The sequence below is a fragment of the Pelodiscus sinensis genome, chromosome 1 (assembly GCF_049634645.1).
Source record: "Pelodiscus sinensis isolate JC-2024 chromosome 1, ASM4963464v1, whole genome shotgun sequence".
Taxonomy (NCBI): Eukaryota; Metazoa; Chordata; order Testudines; family Trionychidae; genus Pelodiscus; species Pelodiscus sinensis.
Window position 1 is genome coordinate 149,356,363 of NC_134711.1, and position 26,743 is coordinate 149,383,105.

The 26,743-nt window shown below is 45.6% G+C and overlaps 1 protein-coding gene and 2 non-coding genes across 5 annotated transcripts in view; 1 reads left to right on the top strand and 2 right to left on the bottom strand.

Moving 5' to 3' along the window:
• Nucleotides 1-5,128: 5,128 nt before the first annotated feature.
• Nucleotides 5,129-5,210, top strand: TRNAS-AGA (transfer RNA serine (anticodon AGA)). Its single transcript has one exon. It is a non-coding gene; the product is annotated as a tRNA-Ser (tRNA).
• A 3,379-nt stretch (nucleotides 5,211-8,589) lies between these two features.
• Nucleotides 8,590-8,672, bottom strand: TRNAL-CAG (transfer RNA leucine (anticodon CAG)). The gene has a single exon. It is a non-coding gene; the product is annotated as a tRNA-Leu (tRNA).
• Nucleotides 8,673-15,763: 7,091 nt separating this feature from the next.
• The window catches only part of TTF2 (transcription termination factor 2), a 49,174-nt gene continuing 38,194 nt past the window's right edge, over nucleotides 15,764-26,743 (bottom strand). For all 3 annotated transcript variants that reach the window (XM_075907078.1, XM_075907072.1, XM_075907084.1), the window contains 6 exons: nucleotides 25,517-25,687; nucleotides 23,666-23,724; nucleotides 21,591-21,744; nucleotides 20,455-20,537; nucleotides 17,498-17,572; nucleotides 15,764-16,148 (listed from right to left, as the gene is read on the bottom strand). In XM_075907078.1, coding sequence (XP_075763193.1) covers nucleotides 16,004-16,148; nucleotides 17,498-17,572; nucleotides 20,455-20,537; nucleotides 21,591-21,744; nucleotides 23,666-23,724; nucleotides 25,517-25,687 — 687 coding nt within the window. In that variant the 3' untranslated portion in view covers nucleotides 15,764-16,003. The remainder of the gene's footprint in view (nucleotides 16,149-17,497; nucleotides 17,573-20,454; nucleotides 20,538-21,590; nucleotides 21,745-23,665; nucleotides 23,725-25,516; nucleotides 25,688-26,743) is intronic.

Sequence of the window (26,743 nt, forward strand, 5' to 3'; positions counted from 1 at the left end):
CCATCCTTCCTGTATAGGCTCCCCCTCTCCCAAAAGTGTCCCCAGTTCCTAATAAATCTAAACCCCTCTTCCCTACACCATCGTCTCATCCACGCATTGAGACTCGGAAGCTCTTCCTGCCTACCTGGCTCTGCGCGTGGAACCAGAAGCATTTCCAAGGATGCCACCATAGAGGTCCTGGATTTCAGTCTTTCCTAGCAGCCTAAATTTGGGCTCCAGGACATCTCTCCTACCCTTCCCTACATCATTGGTACCTACATGTACCACGACCACCAGCTCCTCCCCAGCACTACACATAAGTCTGTCTAGATGCCTCGAGAGATCCACAACCTTCACACCAGGCAGGCAAGTGACCATACGGTTCTCCTGGTCATCACAAACCCAACTATCTATGTTTCTAACGATCGAATCACCCACTACTAACACCTGCCTTTCCTAACTGGCATTACCCTCCCTCTCAGAGGTATCCTCAGTGCGAGAGGATACCGCAACATTCTCTGGGAGGAGGGTCCCGACTACGGGATGGTTTCCCTCTGCTCCCATTGAATGCTCTGTTCCCTTGAGACTTACATTCTCCTTAAGAGCATTGGGGCTTCGACCGGAGGTGGGACATGTCCTGGAAAGTCTCATCAACATCTCTCTGCCTCCCTTAGCTCCTCCAGTTCAGCCACCCTGGCCTCCACCATTTACTCATGTAAAACCTGCAAGTGACCCATGCCTGATGCTGCAGGAGAAGGTGAAAACCCCCCGAGTCTCTAACTTTACCTAAGGGAAAATTCCTTCTTAGTCCCAAATATGGTGGCCAACTGGACCCCGAACATGCCAGCAGGATCCAAACATTCAGACACCTAAGTAAAAAGGCATGGCAGTAACTCAAAGCACTCCACCATTAGAGTCTCTCACTGGCTGCGAGGGATATTTGCTATTAGCAGTTGCAGTATGGCTACATGCCACCCTCTTCATACAATTACTAAGCACAGTCTTGAAGCGAGTTAAGTTTTATGACCTCATTGCTTTCCCTGAGAGGCTATTCCAAAAGTTCACTCCTCTGATTATTAGAAACCTTTGTCTAATTTCAAGCCTAAATGTATCGATGGCTAGTTTATGTGCATTTGTTCTTGTGCCCATGTTGATGCTTAAATTCAACATCTCTCCCTCTCTATCTATCCCTCTGATGTATTTAAGGAGGGCAGCCGCATCTCCCCTCAGCTGTTGTTTGATTAGGCTCAGCAAGTCAAGCTCTTTTAGCTTCTCTTGCATAAGGTAGGTTTTCCATTCTTCTGATCAGTCTAGTGGCCTGTTGCTGCACCTGTCCCAGTTTGCACTAATCTTGCTTAAATCCAGGAAACCAGAATTGCACATGCTATTCCAGTTGCGTTCTCCCCAATGTCTTGTATAATGACACACTTCACTAGGGCTATTGGCAATACCTTACCTGATGTATCCCAGCATTTCATTAGCCTTTTTCATGGCTGCCTCACATGGGCAACTTTTAGTCATCTCATAACCAACCAGTTTCCTCCTCTGTTGCTTCCAACTGACACGTCCCCAACTTATAGCAAAAATTATTTTTACTGTACTGCTAAATTTCATTCCATTCCAGCTTTGAAGGTCATCCCTATCTGACTGCATGATATTGCCAATATGGAGAAGGGCCAGAACACCTTTTTTGTCATCTGCAAATGTTAGGACACTTCCACTTCTTGTGCCATGGGCATGAATACAAATGTTAAATAATATTGGTTCCTTAAGGAATTTCACTAATAACCTCACTCCATCCTGACAGTTCACCATTCGTTATAACCCACCAGTTCTTTATCCATCTGCCAAGTCTCATTCATTCCCATCTTCTCCAATTGAATGATTTCCTTTGTGGAAATGTATCAAATGCCTTACTGAAATCCAGGTAGATCAGATTTATTGCATTGCCTGCATCTAAACTCAATTTTCTCAAAGATAAATCAGGTTGGTCTAGCACAACCTACCTTTTGTAAAACCATGGTCTAGATTATCTGTTACCTTTTAACCTATGTTAACTACTTTCAAAATTTGTTCCAAGATCCTACATATAATCAAGGTCAAACTAACCTTCCTAAAGTTTTAGATCATTGTTTGTTTTGTCTTAAAAAAAAAAAAAAAAAGGCACAAGTTGAAAATCTCTCAGCTGGCACATGCTAGTCAGGCACAACTTTGGCTATTGCTAGGCTAGCGAGCCTGTGGACCAGAAAGTCAGGTTCACGGGACTGGTCGCAATGGCCCCGGGGCAGCAGTCAAGGCTGGCTGACAGAGCCAGCAGCGGGGAAGTTTGTCAGCAGAGATGTAGAAGTGACCTCCCCAGGTCTAGCAAACTCCTCATTCAGGACCAGTCACGTCCCAAAGGTGCCACACAAGGGAGGTCCATCCTGTGTTCTATTAGCAATTCTCCAGTCAGAGTACAACCCTGAGCTCCTCATGGATTAATTTTAAATCCTTGCTATTGGGTTTTGCAATTTCATGTGTTACTCTTGTGCATGCCAGTTCCTGCAGAGCCATCTGCCTCCACCCCTCATGTCTTCCCATCCTCATGCCTTCCCCCTTCATGTCGAAGTATTTTAACATTTCTCGTTAAGAATGCTTCCTCTGTAACCAGTTACTGTTTAACATCCCTATTTCCAGTCCTGCTATCAGCAGTGGCATGGAAAACCAAACCATCACTGTCTACTCAGGTTCTGAAAATCTTGGAGCCAATGTAGGAAAAGCCCATCTCAGCACCAACTCCTTATCTGGTATCAAGTTTGTGTCTATTTTCCCTTGCCCAGTACCTTTGTGGTGTTACTGCAGCTGCCTATCACGTTAAAAAAAAAAAACATACCTTTCCACAAGATACATAATCAACCCTTTCCTCCTTATTATCAACCAGGACTTGGGGAATCTTGACAGATGATCAGCTAAACAGGTCTGCCTGAGATGCTGTAGCCAGAAGGATAAATGCAATCCTTGACTGTATGCACAAAGGAATACCTAGGCACTGTGTTGGGGATCACTGTTCTATGTGTGTCATGGTTCCTACTGAATGATCAGTGCCAGCCCAAGCCATTCGTGTTCCCCTGTCTCATATCCTGCACTTCAGGAAGGATTTTGATAAATTGGAGAGGATTCAGAGAAGAGCAGGAGAATGAGTGGAAAACATGTTCTAGTGAAAGGGTCGAGGAGCTCAATCTTTTATTTTAACCAAAAGAAGATTAAGGGGTCACTTGATCAGTTTAATTGTTTCTCATGTGGGTACTTCTAAAGAGACAGCTCTTCAATCAAGCAAATGTATGACAAGATCAGATAGCTGGAAGCTGATGCTAGTTAATTCAATCTAGAAAGCACAAAGTACTAGTTTTAAAAATAGTGAAGGTAATAACCATTAGAACAACTTACCACAGGCTACAATGGATTCTTTGCTGCTAGCTAGGCTTTTTTTTTCCCTTCAAATGTTTCTAATTCGAACAAGAATTAGTTCAGGAGGTTGTACTAGATCATCCCTTTGGTCTCTTCTGATTTTATAATTTATGAATGTTCTCATTCAACAGGTTCTCAAGTAGCATTTAAAATTATATTTTATACGAGTAATGAAATCTGACAAAGTTGACTGGCTTCATATCTCACTTATCTTTCTTCCATACTAAAGAACTGCAAACAAGTGTTTGCTTTTTTAAAAAAAAATAAAAGTTCCTTTGCCTTTTTTAAAAAATGTTAAATGTTTTTTAAAATGTGACTTTGCCTTTTTTTTAAAATAAATAAAAGTTCCACACCAAATCATGGAAGAAAATAGTCAAATATTTCAGTTTTCAAAGTGGATTTTAAAAAAATCCTCATCCTGGGTTTAATTTACTTTATTCTACTGCCATGCATAATACTGCAGACGGCAGTTAAAATGCAGAGGCAAAATGGTCCTGGGGGGCATAAGCTTAGACTGCTTAATTTCAGCTCTCACTGGGTCTGGGGTCGACCCTGGCTGTGGTTCTGTATTTTAAATTTAATTTAAAATGCAGAGCCACAGTGTTCGTGGGCCCCACCAACAGCCTCAGCTGGGCTTGCTCAGTGCCTGCAGGTGATATGACAGCGGCTTGCTCCAGGTCCAGCAACCCTTGTCTGCAGTGGGTCCCACTGGAGACCCTCCCGCGGGACAGGGGCTGCTGCCACAGCAGCCTGTGTTCAAGGCCAGCCCCATTGGGGGGGGGGCAGGGCCCCGCTTTTGGTGGGTAACATTTTCTTTGCATATGTATTACTTGCACAATAAATAGCAAAGAGAGTTGAGTGACCCGCTTCCAGCAGCTTGTCACACACGCCCCTCACACCCCGGCCGCAAGGCCCCTTGACCCTGCCTCCTCTGGGCCGCTTTCAGCGGGGGGCGGAGGGAGCAGAAGCGGCCCCAATGCACCCGCCGGCTCTTGGAGGGAGGCAGAAGCGGCTCTTGTCCAGTCCGCGGTGACCCAGCCCCAGTCACGGGACCGGCCCTGCCAAGCCACGGGGGCAGAATCGGCTTCAGTCTGGCTCCAGTGGCCCATCTGCCGTGCGAGGGGCTGGCCGCGCCCGGAGCAGCAGGAGAGGTGGAAGCAGCTGCGGCGACCCTGGATTGTCTCTCCCCACCAGCCGCGGCTGCCCAGTCCCGCCTCCTCCCCCACGTGCCTTCCCTGCCTCCTGCAAGCCCCCCCCCTGCCCTGAGCCCCCCCCCCCATGCACTCCTGCCACAGCTCCCTGCATCCCCACATACTCCCCACCCCTCTGCCCTGAGCGCGCCCCTCCCGCACTGCTCCCCACCCTGTCTTTACATGTCTCACAGGCAGGTCGCACTGCAGCCCCTGCCCGGAAGCCCAGCTCAATGGGGAAGGGCGGGTTGTGATACAGCAGCGGTACTTGTAAGAAATTTAAATTGCTTTCACCCTTGATTGTAGTGAGCACAATTAGTTACCAGAGACGCTGGGGGACAGTAATAATGGCTGACAAGAAGGGAAAGCTCTGGTCTGTTGTGAAAGTTTGAGAGAAAATCTTCATGAAATATAGTTAAGATGCAAAACAGTTATTGGTGTGTCACACACACACACACACACACACAGATTTTAAGAGAAGATGGAAAAAATAGAGCCTTAAGTTCTTATATGTAGTCGTGGCCGAGTGGTTAAGGCGATGGACTAGAAATCCATTGGGGTCTCCCCGCGCAGGTTCGAATCCTGCCGACTACGGATGTTGCTTTTGAGCTAATTTCTCTTTTGCTTACATGTATTGAGACATTTCTCAATATCCTCCAAGTTTATCCTCCCAACACCAGTAAAATGACACTGTAGACTGGGGGGGAATGCATCTACACAGTACCCATAGGTTGAAATAAGCTCTATTCACATTTTGTAGCTTATTTTGAGTGTATTTAGAAATATCTTAGTTAATAATTTGGCACTGTCTACACAGTGCCAAATTTCAAAATAAAGCATTTTTCCAAAACATCCCTTACTCCTCATGGAATGAGGTTTCCAGGGACGTTGGAATAGTCAGCCCCTTATATTCAGAAATAAGGGGCTTGCTGTGAAGATGTGAGATAGCTATTTCCAGTACAGCCTGTCTCCGACTTACGAAGTGGTTACAGACCAAGCAATTGCTCGTAACTCGGTTTGTTCATAAGTCGGACTCCATACAGTTACACTTGACCGTGCTGTTCATAAGCGCGGATCGCGTTCGTAACTCGGGGTCCTCCATTTACGAAATTTTTGGTCATAACTGTGAACAGTTGTAAGTTGATCATTCGCAACTCAGGGACCAGCTGATATCCCAAAATAGTATTGCAGCATAGACATAGCCACAGAGGGACTGTGTTAATTTAACCCCTCCAAAGAGGGGCAAAGGGAGCCCCAAAATTCAATGGAATACAGAGGTATGGATGTGAGTTATTAATACAGTCCTCCCTCTACCCGCAGGCTTCATTGGGTCCACTAGCACAGGAAGGGGGAGTCCCAGAGAGAAAGTACAAGGCCCCCCACACACACACACTTCCATTCATGTCATCCGGGGTGGCTAGCAGCCTGATTCCTTAGTCTGATTTTCCCCACTTTAAATAAATTTCATTATTTCCCCCATGTAGGTGCGTTACAGTAGCCACCCTACCATCTCACTGTTTAGGGCTTTAAACCCTCTGCCTGGCCCTCAGCTCACCTCTGCAGGACACAAATGGTATTTGCCACCTTTATTACATCCTGCCGGAGTTTTGCCTAAGCAGACAGAGTGATGAGTTATTAGAAGGGGATCATGTGCAAAACCCAGGGCATTTTGGCACTATCTCTGGGTAACATCTGTTAGCCTGAAATAGCGTTGTGTGCATCTTAACTGTACTCCCGTTATTTTGAAATACATTTGAAATAATGGGCTTCCTGTAAACCTTGTTGGACAATGAATATGGAAGACACCGGAATAGTGCTCTATTTAAAAATAAGCTACACGATTTGCATAGCTCAAACTGTGTACCTTATTTTGAGCTTTGCGCGACTGTGTAGACACACACTTCTTGGGTAAAGTAGCCTTAATTCTTCGGCATCGGAATTAGGCTACATCTACACTGCAACACTATTTTGGGATACTGGAGTAGCCCAAAATAGCTATCCCACATCTCCACAGCAAGCCCATTATTTTGAAATGTAACGGGCTTACTATTCCGATGTTCCTGTAAACCTCATTCCATGAGGAGTAAGGGACGTTTCAGAAGAGCGATGTATTTAAAAATAAGAAGATAGTGCCAAATTTTGAAATAAGCTATTTAAAAATTGATTTGAAATAAACTATGCAATTTGTGTAGCTTAAATTGCATAGCTTATTTCGAGTGACTGGTGCAGTGTAGATGCACTCTCAGCTACAGCCAGGCAATGATAGAGCTTTTCCACTTCTTGAAGCTCATTTGGGGCACATCTACACAACAGGGCTAAGCTTGACATAAGCATTGCAGCTGGAACTATGCTAATTGCATAGTGTAAATCAAAATAGATTAGTTTGGCTTTTGGCCCTTTCTACGCAGACTTATTTCAAAATAGAGGACTCTTCCCCTGACTTTCCTTACTCCTCATACAATGAGGGTTACAGAAGTCGGAGTAAAACACCTGTTATTTCGAAATAATGGGCTTGCTCTGTAGATGCACACGATGTTATTTCAGAGTAAGTGACGTTATTCAGAAATAACGCTTCTGTGTAGTCATAACCTTGTAGCCCAGTCCAATGTTACTGAGATTAGACACCCTTCACAGTTTACCACATTCAACTTGACAAGCTCCCCAGCCCACCTACTTCAGATCGCCTTCCCTTTAAGATGGCACTAGGTCAGGTGCCATTATCCAATAACCTTCCTCTGTGGGTTATTAATACCATCACCTTGCAAAGAGCACCTTGGGCTTTGAATAGGCCTGGCTGCATGCCACCCTCCTTGACCACAGCGCTGATCCCGCTCCAAGTCCCTTACCTATTGCAGGCCAGCACTACCATCGGGTTTCTTAGTCTTGCTTCATAAACACAGCCTGACCTCTCACAGCCATTTCCCAGCTTTAAAGCAGCAACCGCACCAGCTCTCATCTTACCATCTCCCACTGCCATCTGGATAACCCCGGCGCCTCCCTTGCTCCCTTGGGTATGGCTAGACTGCGTTGCTATTCTGGGATATTAGAAGCACCCACTATGTCCCGAAATAGCAAGCACACTATTCCCCGGCCCTCCTTCCATGAAGGTTAAGGAATTTGTCTGAATAGTGCCTTCTTTTAAATGTGATTCTGTCTATGCAGTGCCAAATTTCAAAATAAGCTCTTCTGACCTAGACACGGAATAAGCAGCTTATTCGGACAGCAGGGGCTGTCTAGAGTAGACGTACCCTTGGCTACACTGCTCACGTTACTTTAGTGATCTAATTAGACCAAAGCGAACACTGACTAACGCTAAGCTGCACGTGCACCTCTGTGCTGCTCCCACCAGCGTTAGCTGCGCTGGGAAAAGAAGAACCCCTATTGCAACCAGTGTGAGCCACCTAACATCAAGCGATTTGCCTGACTCACTGATGAAAATACTGAAACGCAATACAATGTAGCACTTTAAAGACTAACAAGATGGTTTATTAGATGATGAGCTTTCGTGGGCCAGACCCACTTCCTCAGATCAAATAGTGGAAGAAAGTAGTCACAACCATATATACCAAAGGATACAATTAAAAAAAATGAACAAATATGAAAAGGACAAATCACAACGCAATGTACACTAGTGCCCCAGCAGTGGCACTGCTACACCATTTATTGGTCATTGTAGGAAAAATTACTAACATTGCTGTTGTAAAAAGGCCAGCTGAGAGCTAGGGAAAGGTAAAAGTCTACTTCATCTGCGTGACACACAATTAAAAGCAGAGCAGTTCGGTCTCTTTTTCCACTTTTCTTCTTTTACATTAAATATGTTCCTTTAGCCAAGAAGCCTGATGTGCGGGAAATTTTAATTAATGAATGTCATGAGAGTTTGGAAGAGAATTTATAGCGACAGATTTATATATTCAAAACACTTGAAACATAAGAATAAACCGAGACAACTTATTTAAGAGAAGAAAAAATGTATTGTCAGAAGTGGGATTCGAACCCACGCCTCCAGGGGAGACTGCGACCTGAACGCAGCGCCTTAGACCGCTCGGCCATCCTGACAGCTGTGAAAACCTACTTCTCCCTTCAGATATATAATGTTTGCTCTGTTTCTTCTCAGTGGAATTATTAGCATTTAGGTGGTTGAGTGATTTACCTAGGTTTCTTTGAGCATTCTCCCCCACCAACACATTCTAGCAGCACAGATTACTGGGTGTTGCTACCACCTTGTGGCCTTCTCTTACACATTTCCATGCATCTGCCCTAGTTACACATGCTGGATATTGCATCACTTTGTAAACATAAGACGAAAGCTCATTGTGGGTTCCCAGAATGGAAGATCTAGGGATGGTTTTGTCACATTGGATATATCCACACTGCAACCTTATCTTGGGATACCGGAATATCCTGAAATAGCTATCCCCATTATTTTGGGCTTGCTATTCCGGCGTCCCTGTAAACCTCATTCTATGAGGAGTAAGGGACTATTTGGAATAGTGCTTTATTTTGAAATGTGGTGCTGTGTAGACAATGGCAAATGTTGAAATACGCTACAGCAGTGGTCCCCAACCTTTAGAGGCTCCCGGGCGCCCAGGAGGTGGGGCCACTCACGCACCGGGCGCCCGGGGGCAGGGTCACGCGTCCGGGGGCACGCCAGGGGACTGGGATGCCCTTGCACCCGGCGCCGGCATGTGCCTTAGGGCCGGGGCTGGGGCCGCCCGAGCGCCTTGTGCTGTGGGCCCAGGGCCGGCGCTGCCACCCGAGCCACGCGCCTGGGGCCGGCACCGCGCACCCGAGCGCCCGCATTTGCCCCGGGGCTGGGGCCACCCGAGCGCCGTGCACCCAGCGCCGGTGCATGTTGCACGCCTGGGGCCGGCGCCTCCCATGCGCCGGGGTGGGGCCGGCCCAGGTTGTCGGCGGGCACACACGAATGCCCCAGCAGGCGCCATGGCGCCCGTGGGCACCGCGTTGGGGACCACTGCACTACAGTAATTCCTTGCTTAACATGTTTTCATGATAGCACGATTTTTGGGGGGGAACATTTTTCAAACAACATGACCCGTCCCCGCAATAACACGATTTCTTCTAGGGCCAGCCAGTGGCCAGCAGCTGCGCGAGGCTTTCCATGCAAAGCGGCAGAAGTTCTCCACTAGCTGTGCTGTTCCCTGGTGACCCCCTCTGGCCGAATGCCTCGCTCCCTCTCCTCTGCCCCCTGCTTGCAGCGGGCGGCTGGGTTTCCCCAGCTCGCAGGTAACCAGCAGCTGCGTGGGGCTTCGTCTGCCTCCTTACAAAGCGGCAGAGGTTTGCCGCTTGCCACGCAGTTCCCTGGTGATCCCCTCTGGCCGGACGCAAGGCACCTGGCCAGAGAGGGTCACCGGGAAACTGCGCGGCAAGCGGAGACCCTCCACCGCTTTGTAAGGAGGCAGACGAAGCCCCGCGCAGCTGCCGGTGACCAGCCAGCTGGGGAAACCCACCCCCTGGCTGCAAGCCCTCTCCCCTGTCCTTCCCGTCCCTTCCCCAGAGCCAAACACCTCCCCTCCCTGCTATAACCCAGTCCTCTTTCTTCCCCAACCTTATGTCCCGGTCCCAGCTGCTAACAAATGCAGGCTGGAGCTGCAAGCGCACGTGCGCTTGAAACGCAACCCCCACCTTTTCCATTATTTTCAATGGGACAATGGACCCAGCATAACATGTTTTTCATTTAGCACAATCATTTTCTGAAACGTTTCTACCGTGTTAAATAAGAAATTACTGTATTTCAAAATAGCGTCCAACTAAGATATGCAATTTGCATAGCTCAAATTGAGTATCTTATTTCGAGTTAGGGTGCAGTATAGATGCACCCTCAGATAATTGAAACAGGAGACCTGATTGGCATTCCATGAAAGCACTTTTTCTTTAGGGCAAGACTACTTTCTTTTGTTCAGCACAATAGGGACTCAGTTCATCATCTAAATACAATAACCAGCTTCTTGCTGGCACATATTCAGTCAGCTCCACCTGTGAATCCCACTTGAAATTGTTACTTTGTATAAGATTTTGTACTGATTTAAAATGTTGACATAAGATATTGAGGGCACAGCAGGGCTAAAGTTGAATTAAGCTATGCGACTTCAGCTACATCACTTGCGTAGCTTAAGTCAAACTAGCTTAACTCAGCTTTCGGTGCGGTCTACACAGCAGAAAGTCGAAGAAAGAACACTCTTCCTTCCACTTCCCTTACTCCTCATGAAATGAAGGTTACCATAAATTGGAGCAAGAAGTCCTCCAGCTTGATATTATTTCCAAATAATAGCTTGTAGTGTAGATGCACACTATGTTATTTCGGAATAACGTTAGTTATTCCAAAATAATGCTGCTGTGTAGACGTACCCTCAGTGGTTGTGGCCCTGGTTACTTACTGCTTCTTTTTAATTAAATCTTGAGTTCTGAATGGGTGAGTGTGTTCTTTATTATTTCTAATTAATTTGTAGGAAAAGATTCCAGGGGAGTATAATGAGAATTGCTACTAGTGAGAGATCCTTTATTGACCATGTCATAAAGAAAAATGAACACATAGCCATTTCAAACCTGCAGTTAACTCAGCCTTTTGTTTTAAAAGTAATAGTAAAATATGAAAGCAAGATCACATTCATAATTTTTCCACTATTGTTCATTACAATAACTAGATAAACACCACAGCGCCTACACATGGATTAAAATTTGTGTTAACAATAGTTAGCAAATAAATACATTGGGCCCACCCTTTGTGCCTCTAACGGTACGTCTATCAGCAGTGTTATTTTGGAATAAAATCAGTTACTCTGAAATAACATAGTGAACATCTATACTACAAGCCATTATTTCAAAATAATGTGAAACTTGAGGACTTCTTACTCCGACTCCTGGTAACCCTCATTTCACGAGGCGTAAGGGAAGTGGAAGGAAGAGTGTTCAACTTCAACTTCCTGCTGTGTAGACAGCACCAAAAGCCGAGTTAAGCTATTTCAACTTCAGGTACGCAATCGACATAGCTGAAGTTGCATAGCTTAATACAACTTATGGTACATCTACACAGCAAGACCTAACACAAAAACCTGTTTTACCATAACCACTAATGGGGGAAAAATATTGCTGAGTCCCGTACAAATATTTACTCTTTACTGCTCCTTTAATGATATTCAAAAGGTGCTCTTTATATTTCAGTTTATAAAACAAGCAGGTTAAAAAAAAAGAAATATCACAGTCTCAGGTCCCTTGCTGCTGGAGGACTTCAGCATCTTGGAAAATATAACTAGAAGTATCAGCCACAGCTCTGACTGCACTTGAAGGCTTTTCTACCACTAACTAAGTAGGGAAGGGTTATCATCTATTGTGACATCATATTCCGTTCCCCCCAAAACTTGCAAAACCCCTCTATGAAAGAGGTGAGGACCTGACCAAATAGGAAAAGATACTAGAATTATACTGTAGTTATATTGTATTTACACTGGGTGATGTAAAAGGTCCAATAGTGCTTGTCCTTGCGTCCTTACCACCACCTTTAATCCTATTTTGGGGCTCAGGCCTCAGGTAATTCTGGACTAATTTTAAGTCTGTGTCTGCCCTGGTATAGAGTAGTGCCCAACAGGCAGGTCTTTCACCCTAGAGACTCTAGGTCCTGCCTTCACTTGAACCTCTAAATAAACCGTATGTCCCTTCTTGTGGCTTAGGCCACCCTGGGTCCTAAACCTGCCCATTTCTCTGGGTCCTGACCTAGGGACCCTACAAATATTAGCCCCACACTGCCTCATTAAGCTCTATTGCTGCTGCATTCACATAGCCCTGTCCCCTTCACCCTTATTTCAGGGCTGAAGTTCTCTCTCACAGAACAACAGTCAGATCAGAATCCATCTTCAGCTCCAGCAAGGAGCCCCTTCCTCACTCCTCTGATCTCTGCAGCACCTTTTAGCTGAGTCTGCATAGAAAGCTGCGAGGAACCAATCTTAGGGGGCCCACCTTCACTGCTCCTTTTCGAAAAGGGTCATTGCAGGCCCAGAAGGCTTCTAGCATAGGCCCCAAAGTACACCCCATCACAAATTGTTTTTAGAAGAGCCCACCTAGGTAATAGAGAATTGTAATGAATACAACTTAACAAAAGATTTCATGTGTATAGCCAGAAACATGCCCATTAGATTAGTGAACAGCCTTTCCAGAGAAAGGGCTGGAAGCTCCATGATGGGACATTTTTAGTTCTCCCTGAAGAATATACCATTTGAAGTCAGTGGTGGTAGGAGTAGAATCAGACCTGCTAAGTTGCTGCGATTTTCATCCCTCATGCAGTTTTCATCCCTCATGCTTCATTTTGCTGGAGAGCATATGCAATTTGAAACAAATTGAAACATTTTCCCTACAGACTCTGGAAAAGTCAAGTGAGAGATGGATTGTGCTGCCAGTGAGGGATTTAGGGAGGTCATAGAAGGCATTTTCCCATTTCTAACCCTATAGAAATCCACAGCCATTCTGCAGCCAGGTGAGGTTTTTTGCTATGGATGGAGCTATGAGCACATATTCAATGTGGCTGCATCTAGACTGGCAAGTTTTCTGCAAAAGCAGCTGCTTTTGCAGAAAAACTTGCTGTCTACACTGGCCGCCTGAATTTCCACAAGAACACTGACTTCCTACTGTCTGAAATCAGTGCTTCTTGCGGAAATACTATGCTGCTCCCATTCGGGCAAGAGGGCCAGTGTAGACAGCTCAGATTTGTTTTGCACAAAAAAGCCCCAATCGCGAAAATGGCAATTGGGGCTTTTTTGCAGAAAAGCGCGTCTAGATTGGCACGGCTGCTTTTCTGCAAAAAGTGCTTTTGCGGAAAAGCGTCTGTGCCAATCTAGATGCTCTTTTCTGCAAATGCTTTTAATGGAAAACTTTTCAATTAAAAGCATTTGCAGAAAATCATGCCAGTCTAGACGTAGCCTATGTGTGAAAACTGACAAGTGTTTGCCCCCAATTCCCTCAAGTATCTTTGAGGCAGAATGGAATCACAATGGATTTTTTTTCCAAACCTCATATTATACTGGAACTGATGTGATCACCTCTCCTAGTACCTCCCGGGTTCTGAGGACTCTCTAAAGGACCAAGAAAGGGACTGGAGCCAAAGCCATCTTAGATGCTCCAGAAACAGCACACCTTCTGAGAGATAAGGGGAACAAACACTTACTTGACAAGATCACATTGCAACATATCTGATGGAACAGGGATTACTCAAAACAATCGATATTGCCCACTCTCATGTGTCATCGTATTAATCTTTTATCACCTAGACTTATGCAAGGAAATGAAAGCCCCGTTTCTTACCAGCACTCCTGTGCATCACACCCTTATTACATTGTATCAGAAATAAAGTTTCTTTGTTAAAGTGGAGACAAAATAGACTGAAGAATTCAGTAGATAAGAGAACCTGTTGAGAGTAGCAGAGGTGATGGTTGCAGGTGTCCTTGGAAGTTGAATCCCAAAAGAAATGTGCAGTGGAGAGGAAATAAGTGTATGGCACATGCGTGGCTTTGGGGGTGAGAAAGAAAGAACAAATATAAGGTACTTAGAGTGCTAATCCAGATAGAAAACAAACAGCAAACATTTTACTACTACAAGTATCTTATTACTGGCACCTGCCATAAAGTGTGAAGGACCTAGGATGTAAGCTGATCAGTCCTCAGGGAGGAACCTTGGGAGCAGCCAAGCCTGGGGAGGTCTGGAGTTTGCATTTCATTCTGATCTCTTTGAAGTGTAACTGAAACCCAAGGAAGGAGGTGAAATTTCTACCACCTGCATGCATCCTGTTTTGAGCAGGATGGAGAATCCACTTGTCACTTAGGGCAGTGATCTCCAACCTTTTTAAGCACAAGATCACTTTTTGAATTTAAGTGCAATCCAGGATCTACCTCAAAACCAAACACTCTTGCCCCATCTCCTTCACGCCCCTTCTCTGAGGCCCCGCCCCTGTTCACTCTGTCCTCCCTCCCCCATTCTCCCTCCCTTTCACCAGGCAAGGGCAAAGGGTTGGGGCATAGGCTAGGGGTTTGGAAGGGGGGGACTCTGAGCTGATCCTGGGGCAGGGGATTGTGGTGCAGGAGGGGGGTGGTGTAGGCTCTGTAAGGGAGTTTGGGTCCAGGGGGCTCAGGGCTAGGGCAGGGCTTGGGTTGTAAGGGGGGGGGTTCATGACTGGGGCAGGGGTTTAGAGATGGCTCCAGCTGGATATTGCTTACCTCAGGTGGTGGCGCAGTGGGGCTAAGGAAGGCTGCCCCCTGCCCTGTGGCCCTGCCCCACTCTCAAAAGCAGCCAGCAAACTCCCTCCATCCCAATACAGTGTGGGAGAAGGGATCAGCACCCCCTTCCCTGCTCTGTACCGCAAGCAGGAGGCTCTGGGCAGAGGCGAGGGGGGGCAGCTCCAAAGCAAAGGGCAGGAGGTGCACAGCAGTGTGGGGAAGAGCAGCTGAAGTGCTGTGTTTGATCGCCTCTTGGCCAAACCAGTCAGGATCACCTGTCAGAGGTTCCAAGATCTACCAGTAGATTCCAATCCCAATCTACTGGTTGGTGACCACTGATTTAAGGCATGTCTACACTAGGCAGTTATTTTGAAATAAGGCAAGTGTCCATACTACCAAGCTCGTTATTTCAAAATAAAGGGCTTGTTATTTTGAACTAACTCCTGCTTGCAAAGAGAATTAGCACTACTTCAAAATTGTTATTTTGGGAGTTATTGTCTCTAAATAACTTATTTAGAGACAACTCCCTAATGTAGACATGCCCTTAGATATAAACTATGCACTCAAGAAGTACAAAGGAATATATATACCATTTATTAACAAAAAATGTATTTTGAAATCTATTTCTTCTATTGCTTTATTCTCCTCCTCTTCCGTTTTTTATTCAATTCTACCCATTTCTATCATTTTCCTTTTTGGTATTTTTCTCTGAAAAACAGTTCTTTCCTTCACTTTCACTCAATTCCTTTAACCAACCTCTTGCTCTTTCCTATCTCACAGTCTTTTCCCTTTTGCTACACTCTTCTTCGGTCTTATTTGCAGCCAAGTTCTCTCCCATTCTAATAAAGGAGAAAAAGATCTTCAACTATAGAGAATATGCTTAACCCTCTTCCCCCGGCTCAAAATAAGACAAAGCAGAATCTACTTGACTCAGGATTACAGACATGATTTATTTATAGTTTCATTAGTCTTTATTGCATTCAGCTTCTAACTTAAATATAAAACCATTCCAAAAAATCCAGTTGTTTCTCCTCCTGGATCAGTTTTTATAACAACTTGAATTAGTGCTCTAATAAGAACTAGCCACTTTAAATACAAGGCTTTTGTTGAAAATGCCCTGGTTGTCTCCAGGCCCTGGATGGCTTTTAAGCTGTTTGCTTTAAGAAGCAGTTAGAGGCCAAAGAGAAGCTTGAGGTCAGCCAGTGTGAGTTTGGTGAACGAGTCTCCTGTGCCCGATAGCACTTGCTGAGCCAGATCTTTCTTCTTGGTTTGAAGCTGTGAGATCTTTTCTTCCACTGTATCCTCACAGACAAACCTAAAACCCAAAGCATCACATCATCCTAATGTCTGAAAACAATAGCATTTCAAGTTTGCATCCCTTTCCAACTTTCAGTGACTCACCTTGATTTCAAGAAGAGATTAAATAATTTTTATAGTACCATTCACCCAAGATTCACATAGCAGCCACCATCATTTATCCTATTAAACATTTATGTTTTCAATTTGAAACTTACCATTTTTAATTATAAGGAAAGAAATTTGAGTTCTTAACCAATCCCTCCTTGAGCCATAGTTCTTACTAAGGATTTCCAAACGCAGATGGCCACAAGTAGAACCAAGAGCTTGAAGGCCACATTAAACACATGTAACTATATGTTTGTCCTTACGAGTGTCTTGCTGAAAGCAAACGGGTTGATCACTGAACTGCACTCAGCAGTGAAAAAGACCCAAGGCATTCATCAAGCCATTGAAGGAGAAGAATAGAACTGGGTTTTGTCTTATACAGACATTCTCCTTTATAGATTAGATTTACGTTTGTGCTCTAATAACTTGGACACTATAAGAGCTACCACAACCAAACTTTGCAAGGGATAACCTTTTCTCCAGAAGGTTTTAAGGTACTTTTGGACCCGATTGGGCCCGATCTCAACCTGTAAAAATAAAAAATAACCCGTTGAGCTGCAGGGGCAGCCCCACCCACCGCAGGTCACGTGCCTGCCGCCTGCAGCCCCCAGCACCATCCGGGACTCACCCCACCCCCACGATGGCTCAGGAACCCGTCCTGCCCCCTGCGGCTACGGTCACCAGGTAATCTTTAAAAAACAGACACACTTGATCAGGGGCAGGAGGGAGAAGGAACCAGCCAGGAGGGGAGCAGGGCTGGGGGGCCCTGAAAGCAGAGCTAGCGGGGGGGGGGGGGGGGGCAGGGGCAGCAGGGCTGGCTGGGGGAGACTGGGTGAGGGGTGGCCGGCGGGAAGCAGAGCTGGTCAGGGGTGGGGAGGCTGTCGGGGGCAGCAGGGCTGGCCAGGAGAGATCGGCAGAGGGGCGGCTGGTGGGAAGCAGAGATGGCGGGGGGGAGGGAGGGGGGGGAGGCGGTCGGGGCAGTGGGGCTGGCCAGGGGAGATCGAGGAGGGATGGCCGGCAGGAAGCAGAGATGGTAAGCGAATCGGCCAGCAGGGAGCAGGACCGAGCAACGCCGGGTAATTTCAGATATAACAACCAGGAGGCAAATTCCAGAAACATTCTTACAATGCAGCTTCTGTATTCTGTGCACAGCCCAGACGTTCAGAAACAAGCCTCAAAACAAGCCCTTAGTTGAAGCCAAGATTTTATAAGACTGTTGCCAGTCATGTGCACTGCTAACTAAGGTGTAGAAGAGCTGACCTGTGTATCACCACATCATTCTTTTGCCCCACGCGATATATGCGGTCACATGCCTGGTCTTCAAGTGCAGGATTCCTGAAAAGCAAGAAAACTGCTCAATCTAGTGGCTTATTAACCTTAGAAACAATGAAGACATGTATCAGTTGTCCTTGTTCTCAGCCATCTGTCCCACACATTGTGATGCTACTTATTCCCTCTAGCCAAGAAACCTGATCTCCTCCTAAACTCCATTACAATTCAGCACATCAAATAGCCCACCTAAAATGAGATGCGCCCCAGGCCCCGGCCCCTGTTGAAGATCTGCTACCTCTTCCAGTGAAGCTTGCATTGCGCACTGGAACTGCTATACCAAATCAAACTAGAGGTCCAGCTAGTTTTTCTGTCTGATCATGGCCAGTGCCAAGTGCTTCAAAGGAAAGAAACTGCATAACAAGCAAAGGCTTGACCCTCTGCTTGACCAACTCTAGTGAACAGCTCAATTGCTCATGACAGAAATGTCTCCCTCACACCTACGGCTTCGTACTTGGCTTCTATTCTGAAGAGTTTGTGTTTTAAATCTAGCTACTACAACTATGGATGCTGCAATTATCCACATAAATGTCTAATAGTTTGGCATCCTACTAAGCTCTTGCCTCAACATCTAGTGGCAGAGCATTCCAGAGATCTGCACGTTGTACTTCTGTTTGTCAGTTTTAAATTTGATGTCTTTTCAATTGCATTGACTGCTCCTTTGTTCTTGTACAGGCAGTCCCCGGGTTACGTACAAGATAGGGACTGTAGGTTTGTTCTTAAGTTGAATCTGTATGTAAGTCGGAACTGGCGTCCAGATTCAGCCGCTGCTGAAACTGACCGCCAGTTCTGACTTACATACAGATTCAACTAAAGAACCCCAGGCGTCCCCAAGTCAGCTGCTGCTGAAACTGATGAGCGCTGATTCCAGGAAGCCTGGGGCAGAGCAACTCTGCCTCGGGCTTCCTGTAGTCAGCGCTGGTCAGTTTCAGCAGCGGCTGACTTGGGGACGCCTGGAGCAGAGCAGCTGGAGTGCTGCTGGGTTGCTCCAGTAGCACCGCTCCTTGGCGCTACTGGACCAACCCAGCAGCACCCCAGCTGCTCTGCCCCAGGAGTCCTGATTCAGCCACTGCTGAAACTGACCAGCAGCGGCTGAATCAGGACCTGGGGCAGAGCAGCTGGGGTGCTGCCGGGTTGGTCCAGTAGTGCCCAGAGCGGGTGCTGCAGGACCAATCCGCAGCGCCCCAGCTGCTCTGCTCCAGGGTCCAAAACAAAAGCCTGGTCTGCTGGGGGGCGGGGCACACTATCCGCGCCTCCCCCCCCCCCCAGCAGACCAGGGACACGGGGAGCAGAGCAGCAGCGGGGTGCCGCGCCTCTGAGGCTTTGCTCTGGCAAAGTCTCAGAGGCGCGGGACCTCCCCCCCCTCCGCGGCTGCGGCTTCAGTCCCGGTGCCTGTGGTCTGCTGGGGACCGTCCCCAGCAGACCACAGGCACCGGGACTCAAGCGGCAGCAGCGGCGGTTCCCGCGCTTCTGAGGCTTTGCTCTGGCAAAGCCTCAGAAGTGCGGGAACCCGCCCGGTGCCCCTGGTCTGCTGGAGACGGTCTCCAGCAGACCAGGCGCACCAGAGCAGCTTACAAAGGGGGCTTTCTCGCCCCGGAGCTCGCAGGTAGCAATCCGCTACCTCGACCTCCGGGGCGAGAAAGCCCCGTTCGTAAGTGTGGATCCGACGTAAGTCGGATCTGCGTAAGTCGGGGACTGCCTGTAGTATGAGAGAATGTAAGACAAGACAGGTGGATTTACCTTCTCTATACCTTCTCTTGTATCTGCTGTCATTTCTTTCTCTAAAAACTGAAGAGTACAAATCCTTCCAGTTTCTTCTCACACAGGATTTCTTTATGCTTCTAATTATTTTCTGTTTAGGTATCTACAAGATCCTCATCATCATGAGTCTCCGTAAACCATCTCTGAAACCCATCTATTTCTTCTCTATCCCCCGTCCCTCCCCCTTTTTCTGGGATGGCCAGAGAAGGTGCCACAGATTTATGTAACAGAATTTAAATATTCCTAGAGTTGCTTTACACTTTCTTCCTTATATACCCTGACATTTGGATGCAGACTTTCTGTCACTGTGGAAAGCATAGTTCTTTCCCTGCAAGCATTTAGAAACTTTAGAACCCTGCAATAAGTCTAATTATTGGTACTAATGCATGTCACCTCACACTTGTGAATATTAAATTTCATCTATCAATGAGTTACCCATTCACTTCACTTTGTTAGATCTCGTCAAAGTTCTTCAATAGTCTTTAATTCCTACTACAATGGGGCCCTAATCCATGAATTTAAGCACCACCATAATACTAACAATAATTCTATTAAAAGTTAGAATGATTGCTCCCTTATAATTCTGCAATATAAGCAGCTAATTTTTTTTACACCAAAGACTGCATACATTTTTGTTATGAAGACTTTATTCTCACTTTCCCACAGAACTCTTGAAAATATGCTATTCCAGTCATGGTGACTGGTTGCTCTCTAAATTTAATCATTTATCGACTTGTTTCATAACAAGCTCCATAACCTCTGACATTTTTATTTTCAGAATTGATGGCTGGGATGGGCACCTCTCTCTGTGGCAAATACTAAGCATTTAGCCTTCATGTTGTTCTTATGGCACTTTATTAGTTTGCTTTGCCTACCAAGTGGCGCTTTGCTGCCATTTTCATAGTAATGGGGGGTCAGGCTGGCCACGAGTTGAATTATTTTTGAAACTTTCATTTTAAAAACCATTTTGCCTGATAGGCAAGTAATTTCAGGAATGGAAAAAGCAGGACCATGTGTTTTACATTCAACCAGACATATCCTTCCCTCATGCACAGTTTGTAAGCGCTCATGTTATCCATGCTGAGGTACAAAGCCAGTCTACTCTAAAAATTTCCATCTCACTTTACCAGTGCATGTCAAGAAGAAAGAGGTGGTTTCCGCCAGTTAAGTTTAGGCCAACGCCTCCTGCCAGGAGCGAGAGCAACATCACCTTTAACAACGAACAAGAAGATAAAAAGACTGGTTACTTCCAGAGATTCACCTGTTCCAAGGCCAAGTCTGATCATCTAGTCTGACTTTCTGTATGGCACAGGCCATGGAACTTCCCAAAAACAATCCCTAGAGTGGATCTTTTAGGAAAAAAAACATTGAATCTTGATTTTAAAATTTTTCAGTGATGGAAAATCTAACACAGGAGTGGGCAAAAGAGCCTCCGCAGGCCAGATGAGGACCGCCAAGCAGGTGGCTCCAGCCTGTGAAGGCCCTGCCACTCTCCTGCCCCCAGGCCAATTAGGGCCTGGCGGCAGGAGAAGCCTCCTTGAAGCCAGGGGCCTGGGCACCTAGGAGGAAGGGGGGGGCGGTGGGCGGGCAAAGGTGCTCTCCCACCCCCAGACCAATCATGTTCTGGGGGTGGGGAACCCGGAAGTATCCCAGCCCTGCCCCTTTCACCTGAGGCCCCACCCCTTCCAGTGTGGCCCGAGGCCACTTCAGAAATGTTTGAAGTGGCCCCCGGCAAAAAATTATTGCCCACCCCAATCTAACACAACCCTTGATACACTGTTCTAACGGTTAATGACTCTCATCATTCAAAATTTACACTTTTTTCCCCAGTCTGAATTTGTTTACTCATAGACTTTAAGGTCAGAAGGGACCATTATGATCATCTAGTCTGACCCCCTGCACAATGCAGGCCAGAATCTCACCCACCCCTCCCAGAATAATCCTCTCATCTATATCTCAGATATTGAAGCCTTCAAATACTTTGAAGACCCCAAGATGCAGAGAATCCTCTAGCTGTGATCTGTACCCCATGCTACAACATCCAGTTTACCTTCAACATCCAGCCTTTAGATCACGCCTTTCTCTGCTTAGTATGGAAGATTATGTCTATACCAGAACTGCTCCAACTTCCTGATATTTGGCTTTTACAGAAACACTCCCACACTCTTAACACACATCTTGATCCCTGATATAGAATCAGACCCAGCAAATTCAAGCACAAAGAAAAGTAACTATGAATAGTTTTCCTGATCCCATTTCATACCCGTGGCCCTTTGGGATTGCTATTGAACTCTTCTACCACATCCATCCTTTGCTTAGGATTGACTGAGCCATCCACCGTAGCATACTTCACCCCCTGACGCTCGAGGTGCGCTGCCACAACCTTCAACATGCTAGTCCACTGAGACACAATGACACTGAAAAGAGACAGAGTCCAAAACAAGCATCAGATATATTGTAACAACTTTGCTATGAGAATGTTTTGCCCCTTGATACATTAATAGTGAACTAAATCTGTAGATCTCTTATCTATACTATCTCAGGGTTTAATACTGCTGCCCATTACCATAGTATGGGAGTGTTTTCCACCACAACTAACAGGAAAGTCCATAGACTTTGTGGAATATGGCTCTCTTCCTTTTGGGGTCAAAATTCTGCTTGGGATAGGTCAGGTTTTGGGATTTGATTGGTTGGAGGTTTCGGGGATGGAGGGGAGGTTAGAGGTAGAAGGGGGTCTGTTGCATGTATCATTCATATACTCAAAAGGCTTTTTCAAAGAAGGCTTTGCAGTGTTCCCAACACCACAGTCGCACTCTGGATTCACCCATTTCCTCTGGCTTACATTCAAGATTGAGTTGAGGTATCAGCTCAGCGGCTGGCGCTGTGCATTCTAGCAATCTAGAACGGTATTATCAGATCTGGCAGATGCTTGATTTGCATGTGTAATTACAATAATTGAGCAAGCAAGTCAGGTAAGCACAGGGTATACACAAACTGATTTATTCCTCATACATTTGAGGATGCTTCTTGTACACAAATTGTCAAAAAATCAGACACCAGTTTTCAGCTGGAGCAGACTCTTTTTCTTTATTAACTCTTTTGCAACATTTTTTTCTTTACTAACAACCTGACCAAATAGCAACTAATAACTAACTGGCAAACTCCCTTCCTGCAAATGGCCATTTGAGCACAGTGTGGTGCTCTGAGGCAGAAAAACTAAGCAAGAGATTTCTCGCTGCAGTTAGAGATCCTTTCACAAGACTATTCTGACAGAGTCTGGAGATTTCCCCCATGCCTGCATAAAGGGGACATTAACTGTTATGAAATAGACCATTGCAAAGTGTTTCTCTGAGCATTTTCTCTGTGCGCACAATTTTCAAATGTGTGACTCAACTGAATGTCCAAATCCTGCATGTAGATATTTATATCAGCTCTTGGGAGCAACAGTCAGGTATTCAGATGTGCGTGCTACTCTCAGAATACAAATATATATTTCTGAAAAACCTTTATGATTGCTCCTACATTTGTATCAGGTTCACAGTGTGGTACCTGAACTCTGACATGCACCATTTAGACATTAAATTGAGCTGACCTTCCCTTCTCACACCTACGCTCATTCTTTGGCCCTTTGTCTAATAAAGAAAATTACCTTCCACAAGTTATTGAGAGAGCTCCTCTCTCCCGAAGGTCTCTCACATGAAAGTAAGCCATCTGATTCATGACAGAGAGTCTTCTCCACCCTGTCTTGCAGTCTTGTGTCCTCCCACACACCAGACCTCGTCTCATGTCTGACTTAAATCATCATTTCCCCAAGTAGGAGACATGTCAGTTTCCCTGGGATGTGTGAAGGACTGGCTCAGGGGCCCATGGAGACTCACACATTATTTGCAGAAGTTTAGCAACACAGTGAAGTTGTAGGGGCATGGGACTGTTTTAATTTCCCTGAAGCAGGGCTCAGCTTTCAAAAGTGTGTGAAATGCCACCTTAAGCATAGATTTACACATTCCCATGATTTATTTTATGTTTTAACTTTCTTATCCCATATTCTTCTATCATATTCAAGAGAAAACTGCTCACCTGGTTTTCAGATCTCCTCAAACTCTCTCCACACTTTGACCCTGACCTCACATCCACCTAATTACCTAACTGCCTTCAAAATTGCCTCTTCTCCAAAACTCCTCGTTAGCTTCTTGACTGCTTTCACACATATCCAGCAATTGTAATGTTGCAATAGTGTGGAGATTTCACTATGAGGAATTTTGATATTTGATCATCTTACCTAATTTTCCCTCTGCCCACAAAAATGCACCCCAGAAAGAGAAGCATTATCATACTTACCTCTTCTGGGACTCTGGGTGGCTTTGGATAGTCTTCAGTTCAGCCAAGAGATGTGATAGCTTCAGGAGAAGAAAATTAGTTTACTTGCTATGAAGCCACAATGCAACCTGAGTCACTCTACCATGAGATCTATGCAAAAGGCTCAACCCAGACTTAAGTGAGGCTCTCACTCTGGGCTGCATGAGGTAGTTACACAGGATGTAATCCTGATTTTGCCATCATGTACAAACATGATATTTTCAAGAGTCAGTAATTCATAGATACTTGGTTTAGACAAGTCAGTGGCTTTCAACCTTTCTAGACTACTAAACTTCTTACAGGAGTCTGATTTATCATGTGTACCTCCAAAATTCACCTCACTTAAAAATGAATTGCTTACAAAAGTCAGACATAAAAGTGTCACAGCATGCTATTACAATGAAATTGCTGACTTGCTCATTTTTACTGTACAATTGTAAAATAAATGCATTGGAATATAAATATTGCACTTACATTTCACTGTGTAGTGGAGCAGTATAAACAAAAGCGGCAAGGAGTCTTGTGGCACCTTGTAGACTAACTGAAGTGTAGGAGCATAAGCTTTCGTGGGCAAAGACCCACTTCGTCAGATGCAGGTCTTTGCCCACGAAAGCTTATGCTCCTACACTTCAGTTAGTTTATAAGGTGCCACAAGACTCCTCGCCGCTTTTGCAGATTCAGACTAACACGGCTACCCCTCTGATACTTGACAGTATAAACAAGACATTCTCTGCATGAAATTTAAGTTTGTACTGGCTTTGTTAGTGCTTTTTGCTACAGCCTATTGTAAAATTAGGCCAATATCTAAATCAGGGGTGGGGAACCTCAGACTCAGGGACCAGATGCGGCCCTTGGCTTGCCTGGATCCAACCCCAAGGCTCAACCATAGTACTGGGGGGCCTGCATTGACACTCCAGCCCTCCCCTCCCCCCATGGGGCTGGAGCACAAAAAACCTACTAGCCTGAGACCTTCTAGGCTCTGGTGTGCAAGGGGAATGTTGGGAGTGTCTTTCTCCTCCTCTGTCTGGGGCCACCTCAGTGAGGGTTGTTTTTTTTGTTTTTGTTTGTTTTGCTTTTTGGCTTCTTACTTGTGGGCGCCCCCAACTGATTCTTCTGTGGATTAGCAGCCCCCCACCTAAAAAAAGTTCCCCACCCTGATCTAAATTAAGTTGAGGTACTCCCTGGAAGATCTCTGCATACCCATAGGGGTACACATACCTCTGGGTTCAGAACCAGAGAGGTAAGTTACTTTTTTTACTCAGTGTAAGTGTTCACCATAATATGTTGCAAAGGGTAAATTAAGTCTGCAAAAGCAATGGCATTGTAATTTGCCCCTCTAACTTTTTACTGTGATTTTTCAGATAAGTCTCAGCTAATAACAGTAATAGGATCACAAGACATGGAAAGCAAGTTTGTAACTTTTGCTCTCTGAACAAGTTTTGTAGGAATCACACTTCCTGTGTGGATCCAGACTAACAGTTTCCTTTCTTCCACCCATTTTCTTAAAGGTTTTTGATGCCCTTTCTCTTCCTTTACCTGAGAGGTCTGTACTGTCTCAAGAGTCTGATGACTGAGACGGGCATTGACAGTCAACCAACGTGGTAGATTTTGTTGCAGGTACTCTTATCCTACCGCTTCCTATGAAGTTTGGAAGGTTGGAATCTCCCTGCGATAGGTTCATCTGTATATTCATCTACCCATATCCAAGCTGCCCACCTGCCCATCTATGCAACTGCAAATATATCAGGCTGTCAACATTTACTTAAAATAAACAAATCAAAATGCAGCAATGTAGGCCTCCCAAGAGATGTCACAGAGCCACAGCTAGCATACTTTGGTGCTTTCTCTGCTGATTTCAAAGAGATCCATGCTGAAAGCCTTGCCATTAAGATAGACGGTAGATTCTGGGTCAGGAGTTTGGAGTTCCAGCAAAGTCAAAGCACTGAGGTGATCTTCCAGAGAGAGAGAAAGGCCTTCGCTGTTCAAGTTAGCTTGGTCCAGAGCCTGCAAAAAAGAGTAAATGGCAGGTCTAGTGAGGAATGAAAGCCACATGCACAGCTGCAGACAGTAAACAGAGCATCGCTGGTATGCTGTTAGAAGATCTTCGAGCTTGCCTCAAGGACCTTTCTCCCTGGGCTGTATGCCCAAAAGACAAGGTGCTTCTTATAATCAGTAGATAGAGCCATGCTCTACCTCAAAATCCCAGTTGAAACACACAGTTTAGAGGGGGGTGAAGCACAGCCTAAAGCACTTCCCCTGGAAGCTTTTGCCCTGTTTTACAGATAGGGAAACTAAGGGAGAAGAGAAAACTTGTCCAGCATTCAAGGTGGTTGGTACTCGATTTGCGAATGGAACTCACAAATGTGGCCTACAGCGCTTTACCATGTGGCCTGTGTTGGTCACTTATTTTACATCTGACAGGTGAGAGCTACAAGGAAATATGGCCCAGCGTGAAAAATGCTGCAATCTGGTCCATAGTATGCTGATCAGGTGCAGCACCTGGCAAGATGCCAGTTATGGAGGCCTCATTTCCAATGTTCAATGCCTCACCAGCTCTTTAATGAAGCCTACTGCAGACCCATTAACTCTTTGGTGCCAGGAATCACTAAAACAATGCCCCCAATGTATTTTGCAACACATGTGCCCACCAGTTCAAGGATCGTAGCATTCACAGGCATGACACTTCTGTAAGTGACTGTGATGGATGGGAGGAGTAATACTCTTTTCTAGATATCCCAGCAAATCAGTTAAATTTTCTGTAAAGGGTTAAACCCAAAGACAGTGGGTATCCAGAAAGCATTGGCAGGGAGCCAAGGGAGCTAATGGGAAGAGAGTGAGAGATCTGAATCAAAACAGGTTCTGCCTGCTTCAGTCTTTTGTCTAAATTCAGAGCAGGAGCTGGGGAAGAGATGGTCTGAAGCAGGAATTGGCATGGATTTTTCAGCGATGTCCATGCTCAAGGAAAGACTGAAACTTGGAACAACAGAGATGCAAGTAGAACAGGGAATGTTTAGACAGACATAATCAGGTTATTTTCTTTATTTTGGGATTTGGTTAAAT